The 18866-nt window shown below is 44.3% G+C and overlaps 2 protein-coding genes and 1 pseudogene across 2 annotated transcripts in view; 2 read left to right on the top strand and 1 right to left on the bottom strand.

Moving 5' to 3' along the window:
• The window catches only part of Fgf2 (fibroblast growth factor 2), a 51965-nt gene extending 48105 nt beyond the window's left edge, over positions 1-3860 (bottom strand). Inside the window, exon 1 of the mRNA XM_055625895.1 lies at positions 3436-3860. Within this exon, the coding sequence (XP_055481870.1) occupies positions 3436-3610 (175 nt within the window). The 5' untranslated portion in view covers positions 3611-3860. The remainder of the gene's footprint in view (positions 1-3435) is intronic.
• A 65-nt stretch (positions 3861-3925) lies between these two features.
• On the top strand, positions 3926-6916 carry LOC129690525 (RNA-binding protein 7-like; annotated as a pseudogene).
• A 3731-nt stretch (positions 6917-10647) lies between these two features.
• LOC129690524 (eukaryotic translation initiation factor 1-like) lies at positions 10648-18402 on the top strand. Its single transcript, XM_055626223.1, has 3 exons — positions 10648-10677; positions 17510-17646; positions 18005-18402. The coding sequence occupies exons 1-3, from the start codon at positions 10648-10650 to the stop codon at positions 18243-18245; spliced, it is 408 nt and encodes a 135-aa protein (XP_055482198.1). The 3' UTR covers positions 18246-18402.
• The last annotated feature ends 464 nt before the right edge of the window (positions 18403-18866 follow it).

Here is an 18866-nt window from a genome sequence, read left to right as displayed (position 1 = left end):
TACAGTGAACAGTAGAAAAATCACATTTATGAAGTAGTAACAAAAATAACTTTATGGACCCACAACATGAGGGAGTGTATTAAGGATTGCAGCAGTAGGAAGGCTGAGAACCGCTGGCCTCAGCCTGCTTTTACAGAGGTGTTCTCTTATATGAGCTCCCTGCTCTGCGGACTGCAGCTTCTGTCAAGCTGACATCAACACCGGCCGGCACAGCCACCATCGGCTTATGCCTGCCGTTGAGAGCTTTCTGCACCTTGGAAGAGATCTAAACAGGAAGGAATAAATTTTGGGTGATAGTTTTGGATCAGCAGGACACTTTGAGGATTGAGACCACAAAGACGGCCGAATCCTGTTAATGCAGTGGGAAGCCAGCTGCTTTGATGGCTCTGTTTTGGTAAGTATGTGGTTGAGTGGATACTCCCCATGTGTTCACACTTGCTCTTGCCTGTATCTTTCCCCTCAACCTCCCCCAATCTGTTCAACCACCAGTGTACCTTCCACATGCTGGGAAAACATTTTATACATGAGTTATGTCCACAGGAGACTGCAAAAGTGATCTAGGTTGGTAGTTTCGAGAGGAAAAAGCTGTCCTCTAGAAGAATTAGTTGTCGGCACAGACCTGGATGAGTTATTCTGCTCTTGATTGTAAGTATCTTTCTTTGCTAATGACAACTTTAGGAAGCCCCCGAACCTCAGTTCTATGTTTTAGTTGGGTGTCCACCCTGAGTACAGCAGGATGTTTAACATTTTGGGAACTGACCTGCTGAAGACCCAGGTGTGCTCCCACTAAACACCCAGGAGTGCCCCACTTACACACCCAGGAGTTTCCCCGAGGAGGGGTCCCCCGACTAAACACACAGGAAGCTCCCCACAAATACTCAGGAATGCCCCTATTAATGGCCAGGAGTGCCCCCTGTTAAACACCAGGAGTACACCATATTAATGGCCAGGAGTGCCCCCACTAAATGCTGGAAGTGCCCTTTCAGGTTATGCTGCCCACAGATGACTCTAAGGGTTGCCAAATTCCCCCACCTGAGAATCACTGAACTATAGATTACAACACTGGGGGGCTCAGCAGCTAAGAACATTTGTTCCTTTTGAAGAGGACCTGGGTTCAGATACCAGCACTCACATGATGATGGCTCATGTGAGCCATATTCCAACTCCAGTTCCAGGCAACCCAATGCCCTCTTCTGACCTCCACAGGCACTGCATACAGGTGGCGCACATACATACATGCCAGCAAAGCACTCATACACAGAAAACAAAATAAATCTAAAAAATAAATCTTAAAAATTTAAAAACTGAGCTGTGCATGATGACACATGGCCTATAATCTCATCACTAGGAAGGCAGGGAGCTAAGGCAGGAAAATCTTGAGTTGGAAACCAGCCTGGGCTACACAGTGAGGCCCTATCTCAAAAAAAAAAAGGAACAAAAATGAAAATCCATTGGATATTTGGGGAGAATGCACAGCTGTTTCTACAGGTAGCAATATATTATGTAATTCAGAACCATCCTCACCCCCTTCTGTCTTGTTATAAGGCAAACAGCTTCAAAAAAAATTCTGCAACTAATGCAGCATTCAAAAACAAGGGCATCACGTAAATCCCCAAACAGAACCCAGACTGGAAGATGCTTCTCTGTCCTTAGTCATGAAACAGGCTTTAAAACAACTTGTGCTTCAGAAAAGCCTAAAACCACTTGGGACACTAGCAGCTGAGCCAGCAGCAGACAAACCTCAGAGATAAAGACACATCTTTTAACATCTGCGCAACAGTTGAAAAGAGAAACAGTGCTAGCTCATATAATAGTGTTCAAGTATCTCTTCAATTGGTAAGTTTTTTCCAAATTACAGCAGGCCTGAAACAAATAATAGATAATCTCTTAATGCTCTGTACTCAAGAAGCAAGAGGTAGCAACAAGATTTTTGTCATGAGCGTTTAGTGTTAGTGTTTAAGGTTAGGGTTAAGGCTAGGGTTAGGGTTAGGGTTAGGGTTAGGGTTAGGGTTAGGGTTAGGTTTAGGGCTAGGGTTTAGGTTTAGGGTTAGGGTTAGCCATAACAGCAGTGATGACAGAAAGCATTGTGCCACAAAGAAGAAAACATCCAGATAAGCTTTTACCATAAAAAATGTAAGTGGTAGGATAGGTATTTTTTAACCCATTTCCGCATCATACAGTGTGTTGAAAAATCACCCTGTCTCATTAATTAGCACATCTTTTCTGTGTTATATGTCAGTTAAATTTCGCATTATGCTTTAAATATACTCAGCAAGTATGAAAGCATATATCCATTCACAGGGTGGCTCCTTGTGTTCATGCGGCTTCTGGTCCTTCTGCTCCTTACTTAGTGACTAGAATTCACTAGGCATTTAAAAGATAGACCTTCTGGATGGAAGACTCCAGGACCCAGGAACACAGGCCCTAGGCTACTCTTCTCTCAGGAAAAAAAAAAAAAAAAAAAAAAAAAAAAGTTGGACCCCCCCGCCCCTACCTGAGCCTTAAAGATGAATGCAGATGTTTTAAACCACTGGCAAAGTCGACCCTCACCCCTAATGTTTACTGACCTACCTAGCCCACTTGGGCCTTTTCTAGCCAGTGGCTCTCCAACTTTGGTTCCTGGACAAGCACTAAACGGAACAGAAACTCAGGAAAGCAGGTGTTTCATCCCTGACTCCGGAGGCTGGGTGCGGTCTGTGACAGCAACCCTGCAGGTGGTGTTGGGGCCCTTGAAGTTGAGCCTGCTGATTTACAACAGTATTGTCTCTCTATCCGTGACTGCGCATATCTTTATAACAGAAACTGAAGTTGTGATTCCTATCTCATTCCCAGCCCACTGCAAGGTGGTATTCCCACTTCAGTGCTGTCGAAGGATCTGCACTTCACACTGAAGCAAGGTCTGCGATGATTTACTAAGGCAAAGGTTGGCTTGCTAGTCTCTTGTCTGTTTTGGATCCCTTAGCTTTCTTCTCTGGAATAACCTGGAGACGCTGGGTGGGTGGAGAGTGTGATAGCTGAGAGAGTAAGGGCCACATTTTCTGGTCACCAAGTCCGAATGGAAGGGCAGGGCTCAGCTGAGGAACATTTAGTCCTGCCTGGATGCCAAGGAGCTACAGAGCCCTGGTTGAGACACGCCTACTCCCAGTCCCCAAGAGCCACGGTCTGGACCCCTCGTCTCAAGCATACTGGCATCTAGGCTGCAGCAGGTGGCCAATGAGGGACCGGAGACTAAGGGGCCAGCCCACCTGGAGTTGCGGGAGCAGATGCAAGGCAGGGGACTCTATTCCTGAGGACAGGGGAATGAATGTTTCCTCTGTCCCTGGGTCCATGGTGCCTAGGAGCTGAAAGACACCACGTCTAAGTGTCCCCAGGTCCCTGAGGACGAGGAGGCTGGGTGGTCTAGACCATGCGCGCGGGCGGGAGGTGGCGACTCACCGTGTGGGTCGCTCTTCTCGCGGACGCCGTCCACGCGGCCGTCCGGGTGGATGCGCAGGAAGAAGCCGCCGTTCTTGCAGTAGAGCCGCTTGGGGTCCTTGAAGTGGCCTGGCGGGAAGGCGGCGCCCCCGTCCTCCGGCAGAGCGGGAAGCGAGGTGATGCCGCTGGCAGCCATGGCCCCTCTGCGGCCCCGGGGCCCGGCTGTGGCAGCTCTCGGGGCTCCCCGGCCCCGACCCCGGCCTCGGCCCCCCAGCGCGGCGCGCCCGCGGGCTGCCAGCCTCCCTGTATGTGTCCCGCCGCACTCGCAGGAAAGTGCTGCCAGACTGTGCCTGAAGCCGGCAGAACCCTGGGTGGTACAGCGGCCCCGGGCAGCGTCACCCCGCGTCCCCGCCTGCACCCCAGCCCCGCGCGCCGCCTCCTCCCCACGCCCGGCGCCCGTAAGCTACAAGGAATCTGTCCCGCTCGGCGCAGCCTTCTCTAGGCGACTGCCATGACGCAGCTCCTAAAGTTTAAAAGCAACTTTCTCCAAGCCCGCCTTTCAGCGCAGCGACGCGCCTTCCACCCCAAAGCAGCGGAAGGGTCTGAACTGGGGGAGGGATCGCGTCACCCTTTGGAAATCTCCAGTCCCTGTAGAGCACAAACTGTGAAAGGACGGAGTGCAGGAGACAGAGGCCGAGAAGGGGGCGCCTGGGTTTCCTTTCTGGGCGCCCAGCCCGAGACAGCGTGGGAAGATGAAACCGGCTTCCAGTCCTCAACACGAAAAAGCCCAGAGCTGGCGCTTTGCCGTACCTCAGTTGTTAGATGTTTCTTGGAAAGAGTCTCACAAAATTGCAGTTAATTGCAGTTGGTGATTTTCAGTAGACCCTAATAGGCTCGACAGTCAGATTCTCTGCGCCTCTGCTCTGAAACTAGATGCTTCTCTTCCCTAGCTGTGGGGCACATCGCACACATCAAATACCTGGGCTCAAAGCATCTGAATGTGTGATAGTCACACATACAGAAAGGGTGAAGGCCAGGAGGGGGAACCAGAGTAACTGCTCTGAGGAGTCACACGCTGAGCAGAGTGGGGGAAATACAGATTTAGGGAAGCTTCTAGAAGGGCCACTGTATGCTAGCTGTAAAAGGTCATCCTGAAGGACATGGGTTTTCAGTCTACAGAGACCAACACTCAAGTGTGTGATGCGTGTGAGTAAATCCTCCAAAGCTTTAAGCCGACAAGCCTTTTCTCCAGGCCGCTGTGGATCAACAGAGAAGTGTGAGCATGTTCATTTCTCCCTCGCTTCCTGATAGGTTCATGGCTGAAGTCCCTACAACACGACACAGATTATCATGGGAAAAAATACTAACTTATTTAATGAAAATCTGGGCTCTTGGAACGGATATGAAGACCCCAGAGCTACATAGGGACCTGTGTATTTTCGGTCAAGCTGGGAGCTGTGTGCACTGTGGAAAATGATGCTGAAGGGGGTGTCATCTAACGAGCATAAGCATAACTTAGCAAGTCTTGGTTGTTCTGATTCTCTGTCCTCAGAGGTGGGGACTCCCTGACTTGTAGGTACAGGGTAGACACTTCTCAAACGTGGGCTTTAACACCTCAGTAAGAGAAGACTAAGGGATTATGAGAGCAACTGCCTGCTTTTTCTTTTTTCTTTCCATTTCTGTTTGTTTGTTTGGAGACAGGGTTTCTCTGTGTAACCCTGGCTGTCCTGGAACTCACTCTGCAGACCAGGCCTCGAACTAACAGATCTACATGCTTCAGCCTCTAGAGTGCTGTGATTAAAGGCCTGCACTACCACTGGCTCTGCTATTTTATTTCTTTATTAAATAATTTATTCACTCTACATCCTAATCATAGCCCTCCCAGTCCCACCTGCTTCCTTCCTACCTCCTTCTTCCCTGTCTCTCTCCTCCTCTCCCCCTCAGAAAAGAGCCACCACTGCCAATTCAACCCAGCACATCAAGTCACATCAGGGCTGAGCACATCCTCTTCCTCAGTAGTCTGGCAAGGCAGCCCCACCAGAGGGAAGTGATCAAAAAGTAGGCAACAGTCTATGTCGGAGAGAGCCCCTGCTCAACTTTCCAGGGGACCAACATAAAGACCAAGCTGCCTGTCGGGTACATATGTGTAGGGGGCCTAGGTCCAGTCTATGCATGGTCCTTGGAGCTGTTTTCTTAAATGCTGAGGTACCATTTGGGGACAACATGATCTCAACCCCATCAGTTCTCTGCCATCGGTCTCCGGAATGGTTCAACCACATCTTCACTGAGGCTCCAGTAAGACATGCAGCTCTGTTCTGATGCTGAGAGTGGCCCTAAGAGACACATAGTAGGACCCCACCCAGCATTCCCCCTGCATACAAGATAAGGGATAGCAACTACAGCACAAATTTGAGGAGCATCAGTGCTGAGTAGTTAGCTGATGGCATTGACCAGGGATTTGTGGAAGGAACTACATTTCCTCCACACCTAGTTCCCTCCAAAGTCAAGAGAGAGGGAGTGTCTATTCAACCTTTTCTTCATCCCAAAAATCCTAACCATATTTATAGGAAATGGCTAAAACTAATACTAGGAAAATCAGGATTCCAAAGTAAAGTGCTTATGGTTGCAAACAACTCGCATGATTACCAGTGAATGGTTATCAATAGGAGCACATTAAGTGAAATGACTCGTGTAGTAAGTAGTGATTAGTATGTAATTCACTTCAGAGATATTTGTGACGCAGGTAGTCAGGCTAGGCACAGGAGGCAACTCGGAGATGGGGGCACTGTCGCAGAGTTCGACTGCACTCTGTTCATGGGCAACCTGGAGACGAAGGTGGCCGAGGAACTCCTCCTGGAGCTGTTCCACCAGGTTGGGCCAGCAGTTTGCATTTGTGAATTTCAAACATAAAGTGTCTGTTCTCTGCGCCAGGAGTCTCCTCAATGCAATCAAGCTTTTCGAGAGGCCTTCTGAAATTCAGGTTAGACCAGGAGGAAGCCACGCTTCTCAGGATGCCAGTGTCATACCCGCAGCGTCACACCTCCACGCCTAACAGCTAGGAAAGGGTGGTGGGTTATGTGACTCCATCAGCACAGATGGTCCAGAGGTCCTTTTCTTCTCCAGAAGGGTATCAGCGGCAAGCAGGGATGAACAGTGTTTTCACACGGATGTCAGAGGTTGGGAAATTTGGTTCTCCACATGCAGATCAGTCGGGATTGTCACCATCAGTTCAGCCACATGTTCATAGCTTTAATCAGTCTTCTAGCTCCCGGGGGCACCAAGATGTACTGTCATCACAGCATAAAAGACAGAATTCTCACCCCTACCTAGCAGATAGGCACTACAGCCATGAGCAGCTGTATCTGGGTTTGACTGTCACTGCAGAGGAAACAATGTAGCAGAGGATTTCTACTGTGACAGCAGGAATCATGATGGCTGGAGCTGTGAGTATGATAACAGAAGGGACAGGAGAGGTGGGAAATGGCCCTCATCTCAGCACTAACAAGCATCCCAAGGACATTGTTTACAGGGCCATTTTAGACCCTTTTAATTAAGTTTTTCTGGAAATATTTCTAAAAACTGTACAGGGTAGCCCCATAATTTGCCCCCTGTCTTTGAAAAAAAAATTTTTTTTTAACCTAGCAGCAGTTTCCTGGAGAACTAGAACTACGGCTCCTAGTTTGTTACTCTAACTACCATACCTCTGGTTTCTGAAGAGGATGGGTTTTAGAAAGGAAAGTGCCACCATTCTGGTCATTTCAGACACTCTAGGAAAGATGGCCTGGATAGATTGGTTGCATTATAAAGCAAATATTTTAATTACTCACGCTTTTATGCAAGAAATTTGGTAATGATTCATTTTAGTGTATATAGTAGGAAGCATGGTAGTCTGAAATGGCTTTTTGTATTTTGTTAATGAGAAAATAGAAAAAAAAAGATTTGTGAGCTTGTCTCATCAGATATAATTCAATAAGGAACTATTGCTTTTTTTTTTTTTTTAATGATTTCCTACATGGACTGAGAAACTCGGAAACAAGTAAAAAATGTAAGGTATTCTCCAGTGTGTCCCTTACACTTTGTCTTTTGAAGTGACCTTCCCCCACCAATACATACAACACATTCACTGATGTGTATTCCAGGAACACCTGCATCTGGGCATCTGCAGTCAGAGGAAGAGCTCTCATCGGTGTTTACACTTTTTAAATTTTTTAAAATTTATTACACTTTATTCAGTTTGTATCCCAGCTGTAGCCCCCTCCCTCATTCCCTCCCAATCCTGCCCTCCCTCCCTTTTCTCCTCCTATGCCCCTTCCTGGTCCACTGTTAGAGGAGGACCTCCTCCCCTTCCATCTGACCCTAGCCTATCAGGTCTCATCAGGACTGGCTGCATTGTCTTCCTCTGTGGCCTGGAAAGGCTGCCCCTCCCCTCAGGGGAGGTGATCAAAGAGCTCACTGAGTTCATGTCAGAGACTCCTCTTGTTCCCATTACTAGGATACTCCCTTGGATACTGAGCTGCCATGGGCTACATCTATGCAGGGGTTCTAGGTTATCGCCATGCATGGTCCTTGGTTGAGTATCAGTTTCAGAAAAGACCCCTGTGCCCAAATTTTTTGGTTCTGTTGCTCTCCTTGTGGAGCTCCTGTCCCCTCCAGGTCTTTCTATCCCCCCACCCTTCTTTCATAAAATTTCCTGCACTCGGCCCAAAGTTTAGCTATGAGTCTCAGCATCTGCTTTAATATCCTGCTGGGTAGAGTCTTTCAGAGGCCCCTTGTGGTAGGCTCCTGTCTTGTTCCTTGTTTTCACCCTCTTCCAAAGTCTATTCCATTTGCCTTTCTGAATGAGGATTGATCATCTTACCCAGTTTCCTCCTTCTTGCTTAGCTTCTTCAGGTGTACAGATTTTAGTATGATTATCCTATATTATGTCTAATATCCATTTATAAGTGAGCATATACCGTTTGTGTCTTTCTGCTTCTGGGATACCTCACTCAGGAACTTTTTTTTTAAAACCACACCTAACACATGTACAACTGTTTTTTTTGTTTGTTTGTTTGTTTGTTTGTTTTACTTACAAAGCTGATTTTAAATACTCATAACAAATATAATAATCTGATATGAAATCCTCAAGAAAAAGATAGAGTATCCCACTCCTTTAGGGAAGAGTGTACCAAGACACTAGAAAAGACCAGTCTATAGTTTGCAACAAAAGTCAGGTCAATGGGTTGGTTTCAGAACTCTTTATGATGCACCAGGAAGGCTAGAATGCACTAGTAGCCCCAAATATCCTGGGCTCAGGAAAACCTGGAGGAATTATACCAAGAGCCCCAAGGTGTTTATAAGGTTGTCTGAAAGAAAAATCAAGCCAGTGTGCAGACAGAAGCCTGTGTGTACTGGCTGAGTGTGTCAGAACCCAGTAGGCTAAATGTGAGAATCTGGGGACAGAGCCACCATGGGTTAAGACTGTTAGGATGCTTTCAAAGGATAGCAAAGGAATAAGGAAGATGGGGAAGAGAGAAAAAGGAAGAAAGAGAGGGAGAGGAAGAGGGAGAGAGAAACAAAAGACAGCAAGCAGTCTGTCCAGAACATAACGATGCCACCTGGCCATGTTTTCTAAGTTGCCGGGAAAGGAACCTCTGTCTCTCTGATGACTTCTGCACTTCATCTTGTCCTCTCAGCTAGAAAAACAAAATGGCCCCCATAATCCGGGAGACTTCTAATCTCTTTATTTCCTTTTTGCCTTGCTCATCAGAGGTTCATATGTTTAATGTTCAGTTCCATAATTAGAGGTGAAACAGAAATACACATGGACCAGAGCTCAGTGAATACAAGAAAAGGGAGGCTCAGAATCAGGAGACAATGTGTGGTGGCTTAGTGCCTAGCCTCCAGCTGTCACAGGGCACATGGGATGCCTCAATCAGGCAGTGTCCCAGCCTATTTCGTGTTTCTAGTTTCTTAACATGGGCTTCTTTTTAAATTTAATTGGATTTTTTTAAGGTTTATATATTTTAATTTTGTACATATGAGTGCCTTGCTTGAATGTCTCTCTGTCTATGCAACATGTGTGCCTCGTGTCTCGGCAGGCAGTTGTGAGCCACTGCATGTGGGTGCTTGGAACCAAACCTAAGTCCTCTGCAAGGGGAGTATAAGGTCTTAACCACTGAGCGCTCTCTCCAGAAGCCCACAAATTTAGTGTTTTATTAAAGGAACCGTTTAAAAATGTATTTTTATGTTTTAATGTAAATTTATGTTTTGCCTAGATGTATGCCTGAATGAGAGTGTCAGATCCCCTGGAATTGGAGTCACAGACAGTTGTGAGCCACCTTGTGGGTGCTGGGAATTGAACCTGCGTCCTCTGGAAGAGCAGCCAGTCAGTCGGTGCTCCCAACCGCCAAGCCATCTCTCCAGCCCCATTAAAGAAACAATTTAAATATAAGTTTAAGGCCATGTTTCTCATAAATATTTTGTTGATAACTTGAATTACTTATTTTTGTCTTTTAAACCAGCTTAAAAGCACAAACGCACACATGCAAACAAAACAAAACAAGAAACCCAGAAGTTAACAAATAATGAGGATGCCCTTGGACTCCATCCTAATCCACCTCTTTTCTTTGGTGTAGCCCAGTTTCCCAAGCTCATTTCACACCTTTTTCTGAGCATTTGCAAGCATGCCTGCTCCCAGTGAAAGCAGCAGAACTGTGTGTTCAGACAGAAATGGTACAGGGCTGTCAGCATCTCTTGGCAGCTGACATCGTCATTCCAGCTGTGTCTTAGATATTCTGTGGTGGATCTATGGCTCTGTTTGGTTTGCTTCAGCTGCCAGGTACCAAGAGCTCAGTACAGCTACACATTGAGGCTCCACATACTGATGTCCATGCAGGTTACATGGTTACTGCAATAGTATTTTTGTTACTTGTCTCCATATGCATGTGTAGAAACTGTTCTTCCAAGAACTTTGCTCAGCAGCGTCATTTAAGACAGGGTTAAGCCTAGCTCTGCGACATCTGCACTGACTTGTAGGCCTACCAGCAACGAACAAACTTCATAAAGATGTCATTCTTGCCTAACTGTCTACACTAGAAAGCTGACAATGCTGATCAGTAGACAGACAACAAAATTAAAGTTAAAAAGCCGTTCCACAAACTGGAAGGTTAAACTAAAATCAGCAGTATAGATGTAAGAAAGGCTCTTCTTCATCTAAGGCTAAAAGAAAAAAAAATCTATTTGCCAGTCAACATGGCAGACGCCTGGTCATCAGAGAACAGGGTAACAGCCATGCCTCTCTAACTACTCAAAGTGCTAACACAACCCAGTTTCATTACTGCTGTTTTCAGACAAGATCTGTGTTTCCTAGGCTGGTTATGAACTTTGCTGACGATGACCTTGCATTCCTGATCCCGCTGTCTCCACCTCCAAGTGCCGAGATTACAGCATATGCTACCACTCTGAGGTCGATGTAGTGCTGGGGCTCAAACTCTAGGACTGGCATGATATATGGGCACTCTACCCACTGAGGAACATGCCAAGCCAATGCACATGGTTTTAAAGAGAGAGGCACCCTGCTGTGCACAATGAAGAGCACACACTTGATTCCTAGGCACAGCAGGTTCTTGTTGAGAGAGAGTGAGCCTGTGCAGAGCAAGAAGAGAAAGAAACATCTCTCCTTTAGGTCTCCAGATAGAATTTGCTGGCACTATGACCCTTCCTGAGCTTAGTCTTTCTGGACAAAAGGTTCCTGACCACCACAGGCTTCTTCCATCTCCACAGCTCAAAAGTTCTGTTTGCTGAGAAACATCCTTGCTTTTCCAGACATGTCCCAGACATCAGTAGCTTCACCCTGACCACACATGGGCAATCAGTGATGCACACCAGGCTCAGGAGCATGACCAACCCTGACCATCCAGACTGGTGATTATGCGCAGTGTTTGCGTTGACACAAGAGAAGTGGGAACGTTTTCTTTCATCACCGAGGAAGCATTGGCTTTGTCTGTAGTCCAAGTTTACTTTCCCTCTGCCAAAACTATGACTTTGTTTGTAACTTTCCAGCCAGTGACCTCAATCCTGACCTACAGGAGGCACCCACTCCCCACCGGAATGGAAAAGGTCATTTAGTCACCTCAGCCTGCAGTCCTCATGAGAATACAGCATTCCAGTTCAGTGCAGTGTTTTGAGAGTCAATGTGTTCTCTCAAAGTATCAGAAGAAATGAGCACTATTTTAAAAAAATTGGAATGGGATTTAGCTAGATTTAAATTTTTTATAGTGTTCCCTTTAGGCAGGAAAATATATGTCACTAAAGTGTCCAAAACAATATATGCTATCTGGAAAGTTACTCTTTCGATCAGTGGTTTCTTAATGAAACTGCAGTAAAAGTTCAATGGGAATCATAAGCTGGGCTCATGTACATCAGAGAATAAATACACAGGAGACACAGATGGCCACAACTGTTTAAACCCAGATCCTATAAATTCATGTGAACACCTAAAAACACTAATTTTCCAATTTTCTTATTTATTCTAGAACATTGGAAATTCTCAGAACTTTGCCTCTCTAATTTGAAGAAACATTTGAGAGGAACTGACCATAAAAAACATGTCAGAAGACTTAAAAGTTTAAAGCAAGGGGCTAGAGAAATGGCTAACTGGGTAAATCGCTTGCCATGCACATGCAAGTGTGAGGGCTGGAGTTTGAATCCCATCACCTCCATGAATGTGAGGTGGTGGTGGTGCATCTGTGATTCCTGTGCTTGGAAGGAAGATAAAGAGGATTCCAGGAGCAGGCTGGCTCCCTAGATCAGTCATATTAGTGAGTGCTAGGTTCAAGGGAAACTGTCACACCTCATCCATCTGTCTCTTTCTCTCTCACACACAAGCGTGCCTACACATAACATGCATACACACATGTATGCATGCGCGTGCACAATTAATTTTAAAAGTAAAATTAAAAGTGTGTATAATGCACCAGCTAAAAGGATCAGACCTAATTATACAAGATGTGCATCCAGATCAATAGGCAATAAAGGAAGTAAGAGGTGCTCTAAGATTTGTGCTCTATGGTGAAATCTCAAGTTATCTCTTGTGTCAATGCTCCTGAAACACTGTTAGCAGCTCCTCACAAGAGCAATGCATGGCAGAAAAACTGATGATTGTAACTATGATTTTGCAAAACAGAGAGAAAATGTTCTTCATATCATCCTAATAAAAGCCAAGGGTTCAATATTTACTCATAGCTATGCAACAGCATTTCTTCAGGGGATTAAGCTGACGTTTGAAGAACATTACTTTCTGCTGATTTAATCTAAAAAGACAGACCTTAGATAACTCAAAGGGGGAGGCTAATTAATGTGTCTGTCTGTTCCTCTTACTGTCAGTTCTCTTGTGTCCAGTTATACGCTTTTTATAAAGAGAAGTGAGAGTTGATCATGAGGATAGGATAAACACTTCTAGCCAAAAATTGTCATTGATAGATACATTTGGTTGGTAAGCCCACCATAAACAGATGAACAAATAAGTACAGAAATATACATGTAGATTTTATTTTGCTTTATTTTATTTCTTTAAAATTTAGTGATATGGAACATACGATTTTATAGCCTTATTTTCCATTTGTCGATATATTATGAAGATAATATATCCTATGAATTATGTTGTAGTTTTTTGAGTTGTAGAGATGGTTTAGTGGTTGAAGTACATGTTGCTCTTCCACTTCCAGAGGACCAAAGTTTGGTTCCCAGCTTCCACATCAGACAGCTCACAAACTACCTGTAACTCCAGGGGATCTGACACCCTCTTCTGGCCTTTTGGGTACCTACATTTACATGCACATACCACCCATTGATACCCACACACTTAAACACAATTAAAACTAAATATAAATCTTTTTAATGCAGCTTTTCATAGCTTTAGTATTGAAACTACCCCATAGCTCCATTGATTAAATATGTGTATTTCTTTTGTGTGTGTGAGTGTAAGCATGTGCATGTGTGGAGGTCAAAGAAAAGTTTTTCACAAGCTGGTTGTTGCTTTCCGTAGATCTATTTCCTAAAGTACTTAACCTTCCAAAACAGTGCCACCAGCTAGAGACCAAGAGAACTCATGAGTCTACAGGGGAACATTTTTATGTTCAAACCTCAACAGGGATATTTGGAGAATAGACAGGAAATGCCAGCTAAAGACACTAACCTTTCATTTGTTCTTGTTTTGCTAAACACAGTCTACACGTGATATGCATTTTTAACAGAACAACAACAACAAAAATGGTTGACCATTTTATTTCTTGATCATTTAAATACCTATTTTAGTTTCTTCTTTTTCCTCACATGTGCCAAGAGCCAAGGCTATTTACTGAAGTCAAAGTCAATTAGTGAGCCAAAGCTATTTAGTGGAGACAAAGCTATTTACTGAAGCCAAAGCCAAGTAGTGAGCAAAGGTCACTTAGTGGAGACCTAAAGCTGTTTAGTGAAAGAGTTACCTAAGACCCTAAATCATGGGTGATAGATTGTGAGGACATCTGTCTGTTAGTTTTAGAGCATCCGTGAGATATCTTAAGAAAATATCCTTAAGAAAAGATCCTTACGGTATCTTGCAGGTGCAATATTCAAGCCATGAAAGCACTCTTCCTATCTCCTGCAGCAGTAATTTAGCCTTCCCCCTTTCCTGCCTTCTCCCTATGTAAGTTGGGTAAAATTTTCTAATAAACGAGACCTTGATCAGACAAACAAACTTGGCTTCATTCTTCGCGTCTCTTGTTCCCTTCCCCCCTCATTCCTTCTACCCTCCATCTTTAGGAACCCATTGAAATCCCACGGGTCGGAGCACACATGTTTGTTTTTAGCTCAGTCTCTTGTTAATTTATTTCCAGATCCACTGAGAATAAATAGATCTCCAAACACGTTCACATCCACCTTGCCAGCATGAAGTACTACAAATGACACCAGTGCGCAGACTGTAAAAAGTATGAGTTTTGAGAGGACTTGATCATGCCATTTGTATGTCCTTGTCTTCAGTCATCAAATGAGAAGAAGTCCACTTCACTCACATAAATTATACCCCCTTTGTTCAGCTGCAGAAGACACCTGGGTCACACCATCAACATGTAGGCCCACTCATTGTGATATTTTTAGAAAATTCCTTGCTCACTGCTTAAAAACACTCAAAACACAAATATAAACTGATATTTCAGGAAGCTGCTATAAGTATACTTTAAGTCTTTGTTCCCACACAAAAGGAAAGAATGACAACAATTAGACAACTCATTTTGGAAATTAGGAACTTTTATGAGACTGACTTCAACCCTTTTTCCTTAAGAGCCACTGAAAGAAGAAAGACAGAGCCCTTTAATACTCTTGAGGCAGAGGCTGGCAGAGGCCTGTGAGTTCAAAGCTATCCTGGTCCACACTGCATGTTCCAGGACAGCAATGGCCTCATAGTAAAATCCTGTCTCAAAAAAAAAAAAAAAAAAAAGGAAAGAAGAAGATGAAGAAAGGAAGGAAGGAAGGAAGGAAGGAAGGAAGGAGAAAGAAAGAAAGGAAGAAAGAAAGAAAGAAAGAAAGAAAGAAAGAAAGAAAGAAAGAAAGAAAGAAAGAGAAAAAGAAAAAAGGGAGGGAAGGCATAGTTGAGACCAGCTATCTTCCATCTGCTACTGCACAGAGGCAGTAGACTCTTGGTCCTCTCGAAGCCCTCCCACCCTGCCTTAGCCTGAGACTCTCTTCCAACAGCTACAACCCTGAGTCAAGTCTCTGTTTTATTTATGGCATTAAAGGAATGGAACCAACCAGAGCAGAATTTCCTCACCTTTCTGCTGTCAAGTACCCAACCCACTTACGTCCCTTCAGTACCCAGAGGCTAACCCTGCACTTGCAAGCTTGTGGCTTTGCTCCTTTCTCTTCCTGGAGCCCTTGGCTCCTGCAACTCTGCTTTCCGTAACACCAGGTTTCTCTGCTAGCAGGCCATTCTCACCAAATAAGTATCCACAGCTTATTTCAAAACAGCCTTTCTCTTCCATGAGCCTACTCCCCTTTCCAGACACTACCCAGTTTTTTGCTTCCTTCTACAGCAAAATTCCTCAAGCATTCTCTAATAGCTGTTGATGCTTCCACCCATTTATTTTTAAGTGTTTGATTTCATTTATTGCTTAAGCAATTACATGACAAGTAATGAATACAATAAATACTTCATTCACAGTCCACTAGCCTAAGACACCAATTACTCTTGTTTTGTTTGTGCACTGCTGCAACCGTGCCTAAGATTATTTTTATAAAAGTACTTCGGTGTTCTTCTTACTTAGCCTTCTACTTTCCTAGCGTGCCAGTGCCACATAACTTGTAGAATTATGTATTTTAAGGCCAGAAATAGTCACTATGTCCATGATCCTGCATGGCCCACATTTCAGGAGACCGAGGTCCTCTCTCAAGGTTTTTGGCCTACATTGCTTTGGAAGTGGCCGAACCTGCATATTCTCACTTCAACAATCATGTAGCCATATAGCCATAGAGAGATAGAAGGCCCACTTTCCAGGTACTTCTGGCCCCCTTCAAGGCCTCTCACCCAAAGCACCTGTTTAACCAAGGCCTACAAGCCACCTGCCTCCCTAGTTTCTCTTTCAAATGGACTTGAGCAATGGGTATTGGTTGATGTGTCCAGAAGTCTAGCCACTAGATTCTAGCAGTATATTGAGGCTGTTGGCTTGGGAGTCATTGTGAATGGACAATCAGTAGCCTCCCCTACCCCCCAAAAAAATTCCATGACTTTTGATTAATAGGAAATATCTCACATGCTGGTCGAGTTCTACCACCAGTCTCTTCCAGCTTCTAATCACCAGGAAATCATGTAATCCATGCACTGCTGGCATTAGGAATGACTCTGACCACTTTGATTTTTGACTGTGTTTGTAGTTCTGTGCCTCTTCATCCATTTCTGCTGAAATAAGACCTCAGAACTCCTCACTCATCCTCTGGATTGACCAGATCTGGAGGTGATTACAGAACTTCAACCCCACACACAATCACAGGCCGCCAGCCTTTCATAGAAAATCAGAGTGCAATTCCCAGTGAACCATCCTCACTCACCTAAAATATTGCAAGTTTCATTGTTCGCTGGTGTTTTGTGAACGTTTCATGTTTCTAATCATAAAATTTGTTTTCACTTGATGGAATCATTTCTCAGGGTGACACCTGGGGCATACATTTCAGAGGACTAGCAGAGTCCCAGAGCTTCACTTTGCACACACATTTCAGGATAACATTTGATGATGTAGAGCATTGCTAAGGGCTCTGTGTTGCATACACAAATGCAGTGATCTGACTCAGTGAGGTCACATAGTCACTAGGCTGTGACTACTCCCATTGTCTTTCCTAGTAATTTTAATTGAAAGTGGTCTCTTTGCAAACCGTGTGGAAGACAGAGATCTGTGCTGTCACTGACTATAAAGGGCAAGGAAGCTTCTTTTGCAGTGGTACCAGTGACTGCAGACTCACAATTAAGAATGACAGGCATAGAAGGCCTCTGTGACAACCTTACCCCTAAAAAAAAGGAAACAGTCTAGACAGAAAGCCATTGAGGAGAACTCTTTAAAATTGTGATGAAGTGTAGCTCTTCCTGGCTGATGGCTTCTGGCGGAGGCTGAGAGAAGAAGGACTGTTTTCTTTAAGGGGCTGGCCACTGGGAGTTTGACAATGCTCCAGGGAGAATATGGGCAACACAAATCGGACTTCTTTTTTGTTTGTTTTATTTTTTTTCTCTTTTTCTTCTTCTTTTCTTTAGGGAAGGTCACAAGGGGTGGGGACTGGGAAGACTGGAAAGTGATCGGGTCCATTATATGAAACTTACACATAATCAATAAAAATATTATACTGGAAAAAAGAAAGTGGTCCCTTTGCTTAAAAGCCTGAGCCTTTTGCACGATGCTGAGTAGTAGTTCCTAATGCTGTCTCTCCTTCACTTTTGTTGGTTGATGTCACTATAAGAAAAAGCTTTCCTGTCCTCAGTCACTAAGGTGCCTCCAAGGACTCAGCTGCCTCCCACTGAGTCCCCTGGCTTCCCAAGCTCTGTCTCCCCCCCCCCCCCGCACCCCCCTGCTCCCGCCCCCACCTTCTCCAGCAGCCGCCTTCTGCAGGCCGTTTCCACCAAGGAAAGGCTATCCAGAACCTCCACTCTTTCCACCCCTTTGCTGATGCAAGCAAAGGTGATGACCTGCTGCTTCCTGCTGGCACTGGCGATTATCTCCATATAATAATTCAGTCCAAATTGCTAATGAATAATAATCAGACAATGAAGAATTAAGAAGAGGTCCTCCCCTATAGTGGACTTGGAAAGGGGTAGGGAGAAGATGAGGGAGAAAGGCTGGGCTTGGGAGGGAATGTGAGAGAGGGATACAATGTTAATAAACTGTAACTAATATTAAAAAATAAATTTAATTAAAAAAAGAATTCAGTGGACTTGGAAAGGGACAGGGAGGAGATGAGGGTGGGAGGATGGGATTGGGAGGGAGAGAGGGAGCGGGATACAGCAGGGATGCAAAGTTAACAAACTGTAACTAATATTAAAAAATAAAAATTAAAAAAATAAAATATTAATCTTAATTAAGTGAAAAAAAAGAATTCAACAGAGAAATGACAGGAAGACCCTTACTACTGTCCACGGGATTGCTGATGACTTTGATAAAAAGAAACTAGTGAAGGCCTTTAAGAAGAAATTTGCCTGCAATGGTTCTGTAATTGAGCATCCAGACTATGGAAAAGTAATTCAGCTACAGGGTGACCAATGTAAAAACATATGCCAGTTCCTGATAGAGATTGTACTGGCTAAGGACAGTCAGCTGAAGGTTCATGGGTTTTAAGTGTTTGTGGCTCTGAAGCTTAAGTGAGGATTTCCTTGCAATGAGTAGAATTTCTCTTCTATACCTTGTCACAAGTTTAAAAACCTCACAGCTTGTATAAGTAACCATTTGGGGTCTGCTTTTAACTTGGACTAGTGTAACTCCTTCATGCAATAAACTGAAAGGAGCCATGCAAAAAAAAAAATAAAAAGAAAAAAGAAAAATCTTTCCTTTCTTTACCCATTTATCCATCCACTTGTATACAACAGAGACTTGCAGATGTTTAATTTACTCAGTTAGGCAATGCCTTTTTCTATCATTGACATAGACAGCTGAATTATGCCAGAGCTGGCTAGCCCTTCAGGCTGGCTTTCTGTTCCTTTAACACAGCAGTTCTCAACCTGGGGGTCACAATCCCTTTGGATGTTGAATGATCCTTTCACAAGGGTGTCCTAAGACCATGGGAAAATACAAATATTTACATTACAATTCATAACAGTAGCAAAATTACAATTATAATGTAACAACAAAAATAATTTTATGGTTGGGGTTCCCCCCAATATGAAGAACTGTATTAAAGGGTTACAGCATTAAAAGGTTGAGACCCACTGTTTAAACACATCTACGTTACCCTTTTAACAT

Source organism: Psammomys obesus, unplaced genomic scaffold (genome assembly GCF_907164565.1).
Source record: "Psammomys obesus unplaced genomic scaffold, mPsaObe1.curated_primary_1811, whole genome shotgun sequence".
Taxonomy (NCBI): Eukaryota; Metazoa; Chordata; class Mammalia; order Rodentia; family Muridae; genus Psammomys; species Psammomys obesus.
This window is presented reverse-complemented; position numbering and strand designations above follow the sequence as displayed.